Source organism: Eriocheir sinensis, chromosome 4, assembly GCF_024679095.1.
Source record: "Eriocheir sinensis breed Jianghai 21 chromosome 4, ASM2467909v1, whole genome shotgun sequence".
NCBI lineage: Eukaryota > Metazoa > Arthropoda > Malacostraca > Decapoda > Varunidae > Eriocheir > Eriocheir sinensis.
Window position 1 is genome coordinate 28,858,262 of NC_066512.1, and position 10,000 is coordinate 28,868,261.

A 10,000-nucleotide genomic window follows, 5' to 3' on the forward strand; every position below is an offset into this window, starting at 1 on the left:
AAAAAAATTAATATATGTAAGAAAGTGAAGAAAAGTGGAAAAGAAAAGACGAAATAGAGAAAAAAAATATACAAGTTAAAAAAAAGCAAATCAAGCAAAAAAAAAAGGAAAGAGAAGGAAGCAAATACGTAGAAAAAGAGAGAAAAAAAAGGAAAGAAAAAAAAGAAAAATTTGGTATATATATTAGTAAGAGTCACTCCCGCCAATCTCTTCTTCCCATTCACTCACAACCTGTCCATGAATAACGATCAAGAGAATGAAAGAAGTGCCGGGGCGTACTGATGAAGGACGCGCGCTCCTGCTGCCCTCGGCTCTTCATAGTTCAGGGAATTAATTATAGGACAGAAAATTTACGTTCCAGTTTGTATATATTTCTGCGGTGAATGTTTTCCCTCCTTCCTGGCGTGGTGATGGTGGTGGTGGTGGTGGTGGTGGTAGTAGTAGTAGTAGTAGTAGTAGTAGTAATAGTAATAGTAGTAGTAGTAGTAGTAGTAGTAGTAGTAGTAGTAGTAGTAGTAGTAGTAGTAGTAGTAGTAGTAGTAGTAGTAGTAGTAGTAGTAGTAGTAGTAGTAGTAGTAGTAGTAGTAGTAGTAGTAGTAGTAACATAATACGAGAAAAAGAACAAAGGATGGTCTTGTTACCATTATACATTAAGGAGGAGGAGGAGAAGGAGGAGGAGGAGGAGGAGGAGGAGGAGGAGGAGGAGGGCAAAGAAAATAAACGGGATAAAGGAAGATCTTGTTATGATTATATTGCAAGGAGGTGGAATACGAGAAGGGGGAAGAGGAGGAAGCGGAGGAGGAGAAGGAGGAGGAGGAGGAAAAGGCATGTTATGAGAGATTACCAGTTGAGATGTGTGTGTGTGTGTGTGTGTGTGTGTGTGTGTGTGTGTGTGTGTGTGTGTGTGTGTGTGTGTGTGTGTGTGTGTGCTCTCTCTCTCTCTCTCTCTCTCTCTCTCTCTCTCTCTCTCTCTCTCTCTCTCTCTCTCTCTCTCTCTCTCTCTCTCTCTCTCTCTCTCTCTCTCTCTCTCTCTCTCTCTCTCTCTCTCTCTCTCTCTCTCTCATAATCAGTCCGCCGCTATATTCACTAATGGACTCTTAACAACATCGGCTATTCAATGTTGGAATACCGATTGAGAGCCAGCCAGCCAGAGAGAGAGAGAGAGAGAGAGAGAGAGAGAGAGAGAGAGAGAGAGAGAGAGAGAGAGGGGGGGGGCGAGGTAGGGATAGAGAGAGAATGTGTGTTTGTGTTCGTGAATGTGTTTATGTGTGTGCGTGTGTGTGTGTGTGTGTCCAACAGTGTATATGGTTTAAGCGGATCAAGATTGAGGTTTGCGCTCTCCTCGCCTTCGTCTCATTGTTTGGTTCGTAATTGTATTTGAATTGTATGTAAACTATGGAGATTGTATGTAGATTCTCGCTCGTTCAATATCTTCCCCTTTACCCCTGTCTCTCCTTTCTCCACAGATCCTACTCTCTTCCCTCTCACAGGCTCGTCCCTCCCACATACTCTTCCCAGACTCATCCCTCTCCCAGACTCATCCCTCTCACATCCCTCTCCCAGACTCATCCCTCTCACATCCCTCTCCCAGACTCATCCCTCTCACATCCCTCTCCCAGACTCATCCCTCTCACATCCCTCTCCCAGACTCATCCCTCTCATATCCCTCTCCCAGACTCATCCCTCTCACATCCCTCTCCCAGACTCATCCCTCTCACATCCCTCTCCCAGACTCATCCCTCTCACATCCCTCTCCCAGACTCATCTCTCTCATATCCCTCTCCCAGACTCATCCCTCTCACATCCTTCTCCCACACTTCTCCTCCCTTGTTTTCTATTTTTTTAAGTAAGGGAGCAGCTCAAGGGTAAAACAAATAAATAAATAAATAAAAAATCCCGCTAATCACTGCCCCCATTAAAGAGAGTATAGATGAGTGGCCAAAAGAGAGGTCATGTTCGGGTGGAGGGGTGTGTCGATACTCTCCACTTGAAAGAGGTCAAGTCACAGGCAGAAAGAAATACAGACGAAGGAAGACTACACCCTCTCCCAAATTCCTCTCCTCCCCACACCCGTCTCTCTCACATCCCTCTCCCAGATTCCTCTCCTCCCCACACCCGTCTCCCTCACATCCCTCTCCCAGATTCCTCTCCTCCCCACACCCGTCTCTCTCTCACATCCCTCTACCAGACCCCTCTCCCTCCGTCACCCCAATCGCCTCTCCTTTCTCCTCTCCCAATCGTCCATCTCTTCCACTCTCCTTCCCATTACTCGCCTACCCCTCCCCAACCCTTTCCAACTCTCACCCTACTCTCCCACACTCCCATACACTCATTCACATTCACATATCCGCCCCCCCCCCCCCTCACACACACTTTCACCTACCTGTGTACACCTCGCCGGGGACGTATTTCTGTGGGTTGCCGCTGATCTTAATGGTGAAGTTGTTGCTGCCGGGAGTGCGCGGCGCCTGCGTTCCCAGCGGCGCCCTGTTGCACGAGGCGGCCTGGGCGTTCACACAGGCCGCCCCCAGCACACTCACGGCCACTACCACGGCCCACGCCCACCCCATGGTCTGTAGGGGAAGAAGAAGGGAAATTAGAGGGGGTGTAAGGGAGGGAGACGATGAGGTGGAGAGATACAACTGAGACATGAGGCAAGGGAAGGAAAGGGGGAAGGAAGGGGGTTAGGAGGTAGAGAGGGAAGAAAAGGGAAATGGCAGAGGATGAGGTAGGGAAGGGGGGGGGGGGGTTAGGGTGCGTGTGTATGGGAGGGATATTGGGTACAGCAGCATCAACGTCTATCATCATCATCATCATCAGGTTGGAAGTGGGTGAGGGAGGGTGGGAAAGAAAAGGAGGAAGGAGGGAAAAGGGAAGGGAGAAGGGGGGGTCAGGGGTGCGTGTGTAAGGGAGGAAGATAAGGTAGTACAGTATCTAGGTTATCATCACCATTATGGGAGCTGGAGGGGAAGGGAGAAGAGAGGGAGCGAGGGAGGAAAGAACAGCATCCACGTCTGTCATCACCATCATCAGGGAAGGGAAAGGAGAGGGGGAAGGAAAAGGTTAGGAGTGTGTGAGAGAGGATGGGAAAGAAAAACGGCTTAGGAGGAAGGGAAGAGGAAAGAGAGGGAAGGAGGGAGGGAGGGAGGAAAGAACAGCATCCACGTCTGTCATCACCATCATCAGGGAAGGGAAAGGTTAGGAGTGTGTGAGAGAGGATGGGAAAGAAAAACGGCTTGGGAGGAAGGGAAGAGGAAAGAGAGGGAGGGAGGGAGGGAGGGAAGAAGGGAAAAACAGCTGAGGAGGGAAAGAAAGGGAGAAGGAAGGGAGGGAGGAATGGAGGGAAACAGCTGAGGAAGGAAAGAAAGGAAGAAGGGAGGGAGGGAGGGAGGGATGGAGGGAAAACATCTGAGAAGGGAAGGAAAGGAAAAAGGAAAGAAGGGAGGGGGAGAGAAAGCAGAGGAGAGGGAGGAAGATGGAAGGGAGGGAAAAGTTTAGTAGGCTCGTATTAAAGACATTTCGCCGCCCAAGAACACATATTTGACAAGGCATTCGTAGGAGTTGTGGGCATTTCCAGGGATAGTTTTATGACCCTTGTGGTAGTCTGGCCCTTCTTCTGTACCATTAACCTGTAGAAACACTCATTAGAACCCGACTGACCCCCTCTTTGACCTTTAGAAATAGCTGATGTGAGATGGCAAAGTGTCTTGTTACAATCAGACTAACAAGAAGAAGAAAAGAGACTCGTTGTAAGAACAGAAAAGCATGCAGTGTAAGAGTCGTTAATCAGACTAACAAGAAGAAGAAAAGAGACTCGTTGTAAGAAAGGAAAAGCATGTTGTGTAAGAGTCGTTAATCAGACTAACAAGAAGAAAAGAGACTCGTTGTAAGAAAGGAAAAGTATGTTGTGTAAGAGTCGTTAATCAGACTAACAAGAAGAAGAAAAGAGACTCGTTGTAAGAAAGGAAAAGTATGTTGTGTAAGAGTCGTTAATCAGACATCAACAAAAACAACAAGACTCGTTGCACAGAAAGGAAAGATTCAGCCCAAGTCGTTCATCAGACTAACAAGAGGAAGAAAAGAGACTCGTTAAGAAAGGAAAAGCATTAAGAGTCGTTCATCAGACTAACAGAGAGAGAGAGAGAGGAGAGAGAGAGAGAGAGAGGAGAGAGAGAGAGAGAGAGAGAGAGAGAGAGAGAGAGGAGGAGGAGGAATGTGTGTGTGTGTGTGTGTGTGTGTGAGAGAGAGAGAGAGAGAGAGAGAGAGAGAGCAGCCTAATGGCGAGTTGGTAACATATTTCTTGGCGGCAGTATTGGTCTTGTCTCGTTATGGGTAGGCAGAAAACAGACGAACACACACACACACACACACACACACACACACACACACACACACACACACACAAACAGAGAAACCACCTTACAGACACACAAACATAGAGAGATCTACAACTACATAGATATATAATACACACACACACACACACACACACACACACACACACACACACACACACACACACAAACGTCTTGAGAAACACCAGAAGGGCGCCTGAGGACAAGGGACGCCCTGTCTCTCTCTCTCTCTCTCTCTCTCTCTCTCTCTCTCTCTCTCTCTCTCTCTCTCTCTCTCTCTCTCTCTCTCTCTCTCTCTCTCTCTCTCTCTCTCTCTCAACAAGATCTTCCTTCGCGTGGAATTTTACAAGCAACACCCCCTCCTCCTCTTCCTCCTCCTCCTCCTCCTCTTCCTCCTCGTCGTCCTCCTCCTCTTTCGACGCAGATCAAGTAGTGTCGTGAGGCGAAAATAATGTGTCGTCATTGCTTACTCTTCGGGAGGAGGAGGAGGAGGAGGAGGAGGAGGAGGAGGAGGAGGAGGAGGAAGAAGAAAACCATGTAGGAAAAGAAAAGAAAAGGAGTGCAAATCGTAATACTAGGAAGGAGGAGGAGCAGGAGGAGAAGAAGAAGGAAGGGAAGGAGGAGAAGAAGAAGGAAGAGGAGGAGGAGGAGAACGGCAAAGAAGGAAAAAAGCAGTAGAGTGTGTTAAACATGTCTACGAGTAATAGCAGAAGGAGGAGGAGGAGGAGGAGGAGGAGGCGGAGGAGGAAAACAAAGAAGAGGGAAAAGAAAAGTAGAAGATTCCAAGGCGTAATACTTGGAAAAATGAAGAGGAAGAGGAGGAGGGGGAGGAGGAGGAGGAGGAGGAGGAGGAGGAAGAGGAGGAGGAGGAAGACGAAAAAGAAGAAGACGAAGTAGGAAAAGTAGAAAATTCCATGTTGTAATACTAGAAAGGAGGAGGAGGAGGAGGAGGAGGAGGAGGAGATCTTGGAGGAAGAAGAAGAAGATGAAGGAAAAGAAAAACAACAACAACAACAACATAAAGAAAAAGAAGAGGAACAAAAGTCGTAATATAAGAAGCAGAAGGAGGTAGAAGAGGAGGAAGAGGAGGAGGAGGAGGAGGAGGAGGAGGAGGAGGACGCATGTGGTTGGGGTGGAGACAACCTCTGTTCTTTAATTGGGTGATAGCGGTGGTGATGGTGATGGTGGTGGTAGTGACGATCTAATAAAAGTGGTGATGGTGGTGACTTGTTGTTGATGTTGGTGGTGGTGGTGGTGGTGGTGGTGGTGATGGTGGTGGTGGTGATGGTGACGATCTAATAAAAGTGGTGATGGTGGTGACTTGTTGTTGATGTTGGTGGTGGTGGTGGTGGTGGTGGTGATGGTGGCGGTGGTGACGATCTAATAAAAGTGGTGATGGTGGTGACTTGTTGTTGATGTTGGTGGTGGTGGTGGTGGCGGTGGTGGTGATGGTGATGGTGGTGGTAGTGATGATCTAATGAAGGTGGTGATAGGGGTGATTGTTGATGTTGGTGGTGGTGGTGGTGATGATGACAGTAGTAGTAGTAGTAGTAGAGAGAGAGAGAGAGAGAGATGCAGGAAAGGGGATGCTGGGTGTGAGTCCGTTTTAGAAGAAAAAGAAGTAGAAGAAGAAGAATGAGAAGAAGAAGAAAAAGAAGAAAAAGAAGAGGAAAAAGAGGTGGGAGTGGGGAAGGAGTGTGTGTGTGTGTGTGTATGTGTGTGTGAGAGAGAGAGAGAGAGAGAGAGAGAGAGAGAGAGAGAGAGAGAGAGAGAGAGAGAGAGAGAGAGAGAGAGAGAGAGAGAGAGAGAGAGAGAGAGAGAGAGAGAGAAGTGTGAAAAGTGAAAGAAAAGTGAGGAGACAAAACATGGAGGCAGGCTGGTCAGGGCGTCAGGAGAGAGAGAGAGAGAGAGAGAGAGCGGATGAGGATGTAAGTGGAGCGGGAGCGGGGTCAATATTTGTAAGTCGCAAGTGGTGAGGACAGCGGCGAGAGAGAGAGAGAGAGAGAGAGGGTTGGGTGAGCATAGAGAGATTGTGTTGTTCATATGTCAAAAGTTTGTTATCATTTTTATTGTCGTTTTTATCATTATTATTATTATCATTATTATTGGTGATTATTTGTCCACTGCTTCTTTCAGCGTTCCCCTGCCCTCCCCTGCCATCCCCTGCTGTTCTTTCCCTGTTATTTGATGTTCCTTTCCTTAAGTTCTTACGTTCTTATGTTCTACCTCCCCCTGGCAAAGCTCTTCTCAACCTTACAACCCCGTCCGTACACAGCGTTCTTTCCTACACACATCCGCTTAGGTTCTATGAAGACTTTTTCCTACTCTGCTTTGATATCCTGCGTTGTTTTCTGTGGTCCTTTTTGGCTGATACTTCCTTCTTTAATCTCTGTATTCCTTCCCTTCGTATATATAGTCATGTGGGGGAATATAAGTATCTATTTTGGTTGATGTTTTCTTCTACAATCTCTTCATTCCTTCCCTTCGTATATATAGTCTTCTGGGGGAATATAAGCATCTATTTTGGCTGGTGTTTTCTTCTTCAATCTCTTCATTCCTTCCCTTCGTATATATAGTCTTGTGGGGGAATATAAGCATCTATTTTGGCTGGTGTTTTCTTCTTCAATCTCTTCATTTCTTCCCTTCGTATATATAGTCTTGTGGGGGAATATAAGCATCTATTTTGGCTGGTGTTTCCTTCTACAATCTCTTCATTCCTTCCCTTCGTATATATAGTCTTGTGGGGGAATATAAGTATCTATTTTGGGTGATGTTTTCTTCTTCAATCTCTTCATTCCTTCCCTTCGTATATATAGTCTTGTGGGGGAATATAAGTATCTATTTTGGTTGATGTTTCCTTCTTCAATCTCTTCATTCCTTCCCTTCGTATATATAGTCTTGTGGGGGAATATAAGCATCTATTTTTGGCTGATGTTTCCTTCTACAATCTCTTCATTCCTTCCCTTCGTATATATAGTCTTGTGGGGGAATATAAGCATCTATTTTTGGCTGATGTTTCCTTCTACAATCTCTTCATTCCTTCCCTTCGTATATATAGTCTTGTGGGGCCATTATAAACATCTTTTCAGACTCTTCTCTGTTATCATTATGTTGTTCTATGTGGTCCTTTTTTGCTGTTCCTTCCTTTTCCACAGCATTCCCTCGTAACTATAGCCGTGTAGGGCCATATAAAAAGCTTTTCCTAATATTATCTTTTATTATATTGTTGTATGTTGAGCTTTTTGCTGTTTCTTGCTTTTTCCAGTCTTCATTAATTTCTTTTTTCATATATAGTTTTCTAGGGCCATATATACAGCTCTTTCTACTGTTCTCTGTTCATCTTGGTTGTTCTCTGGTGTGTCTATTCATGTTCTTCCATTTTGCGGTCCTTTCATTGCTTGCCTTCGTGTACAGTTTCATTCAGGACCAATTAAATAGCTTCTCATAATGTTTTTTTTCTCTGCTGGGGTCTGTTTTCTTTATGCTGTTTCCTCCTGTTTGCTTGGTGTTTTGTTTTGTTTGGTGTTTTCTTTTCCCTCTTTTTCCCCTTTTTTCCATCCTCAACCCGGTAGCAGCGACGGGCCAAATTTGTGGCTTTACCGTGTACCAGCTATGGGCCACATTTTTACCGTGATATAAACCCCCAAAATGGATGTAGCGTAAAGTGATCACAAATGCGTTGGTACTCTAAATTGTGAAATGGTTTGCGTGAGTGATGATTTTTTTGTCATTAATTCGCTTAGAGGGGCCTTTAAGATACATGATCCCCGCAGTTACCGGGTTAAATTGCTTCTCATAATGTTTTTTTCTCTGCTGGGGCTGTTTTCTTTATCCTGTTTCCTCCTGTTTGCTTGCTGTTTTGTTTTGTTTGGTGTTTTCTTTTCCCTCGTTTTCTTCTTTTTCCATCATTAATCCCTCTTGTTTGTCCTTCTATATTATCATTTCTTTCGTTTTTCTCTGTTTCCCCCTTACTAACTTTTCCCTCTTGTTCCTGTCCTGTTTCCTGTTCAAGCTCCTCTTATTTTCTTTTACGTCATCTTTTCCTTCCTCTTTTTCGTGTTTTTTTCTTCAGTTTCTTCTTTATCTTTTCTTTCTTCTTACAAACTTGTTCTTCTTGTTTTTGTCCTCGTTCTTGTTCTTCATCTTATTAGTTCTTCTTTTTCTTCTTTATCTTCTTCTCCTTCTTCTTTTTGCTGTTCTTCTTGTTCGTGTTTTTGTTCTTGTTCTCCTTGTTCTTCTTCTTCTTCTTGTTCCTTTTCGCTTTTCGTTTAGTCTTTTGTCCCTTCCTCCTCTTTATCTTTTTCTCTCGCTTTGCTCTCCTTCTCTCTTACTTGTTATTTTTCCTCTTGCCAAACAGAGACCTTCCCAGCCTAGTCACACAGCCCTAACACATCACAACAGCCGCAGAGCCAGACACATATCCAACACAGCCTCCCCCACACATGCACATCCTCCCTCCCAACAGCTGCGCATGACTGTTGTATGTAAAAGCTCTTAACTCTGTATATCTCTTACGAATGTGCTCTTTTTTCTGTTCTTGTTCTCGTGTGTCCTTGTTTCTTATTCTTGTTCCTCTTCTTCTTCACCTTCTTCCTTTTCGCTACAATCATACAGCCACATTCACAAACATTCCCAGCCTAGTCACATACTCCTAACCCATCACAACAGCCGCACAGCCAAACACACAGCCAGCACAGCTTCCTCCACACATGTCCAGCCTCCCTCCCAGCAGCTGTGCATGGTTGGTTGTAGCGTGTACAGGGTAAGCCCGCCGCCTATCACCCAGCATCTGCCGCCTTCCCTCGCCTCATGAGCGGCCAACGATGTATTTACTGTTATTCCCCGGCGCTGAACGAGCACGGAGAGGCCCGAGCGACAACACTGATTGCTCCTTCGCTTTTAGTATCGGGGGACGCGGGAGGGCGGTCGACGGGCGCATGGCTGGATTGGTTTGCATGGCTGACTGACTGGGTAGGTTTGGCATGGCTGACTGACTAGCGGACTGGATTCAGAGAGCTGGCTGACACTCAAGAGGGGGTTTGCATGGCTGACTAACTGGCGGGCTGGGTTTGGAGGACTGGCTGACTGACTGGGTGGGTTTGGAGGGCTGACTGACTGACTGGGTGAGTTTAGAGGGCTGACTGACTGACTGGGTGGGTTTGGAGGGCTGACTGACTGACTGGGTGAGTTTAGAGGGCTGACTGACTGACTGGGTGAGTTTAGAGGGCTGACTGACTGACTGGGTGGGTTTGGAGGGCTGGCTGTCTGACGGGCTGGGTAGATTTGGGTGGACGGGGCGACTGGCTGGCTCTCTGACTGGGCATGTTACTATAGGAAACTGGGAATGGCAAGACGGCAGGGTGACTGGTTGGATGGATAGATTTGGGTGAGTGGGTAGCTGGCTGACTGGCTCTCTGACTGGGTGTGTAAGTGAGGAAAATTTAGGATGGCTGACTGGCTGGCTTTGGCTGGGCATGCTACTGTAGAAGACGAGGGATGGAGTGGAAAGATTGGAAGAAAGAATAGGACGGAGAGAGGAGAAAACGGCGAGTAGATGGGAGAGGCTGATGGATGTTGGGTGACTATATAAGATGGGGGAGAGTGGGTGAAGGGAGACTGACGAAGAGTAGTAGAAGAGAGTGAAA

The 10,000-nt window shown here is 46.3% G+C and overlaps 1 protein-coding gene across 2 annotated transcripts in view; it reads right to left on the reverse strand.

Moving 5' to 3' along the window:
• Window positions 1–10,000, reverse strand: part of LOC126982076 (spondin-1-like) — a 161,453-nt gene that overhangs the window by 133,445 nt on the left and 18,008 nt on the right. For both annotated transcript variants that reach the window (XM_050833809.1, XM_050833816.1), the window contains exon 2: window positions 2,384–2,573. In XM_050833809.1, coding sequence (XP_050689766.1) covers window positions 2,384–2,570 — 187 coding nt within the window. In that variant the 5' untranslated portion in view covers window positions 2,571–2,573. The remainder of the gene's footprint in view (window positions 1–2,383; window positions 2,574–10,000) is intronic.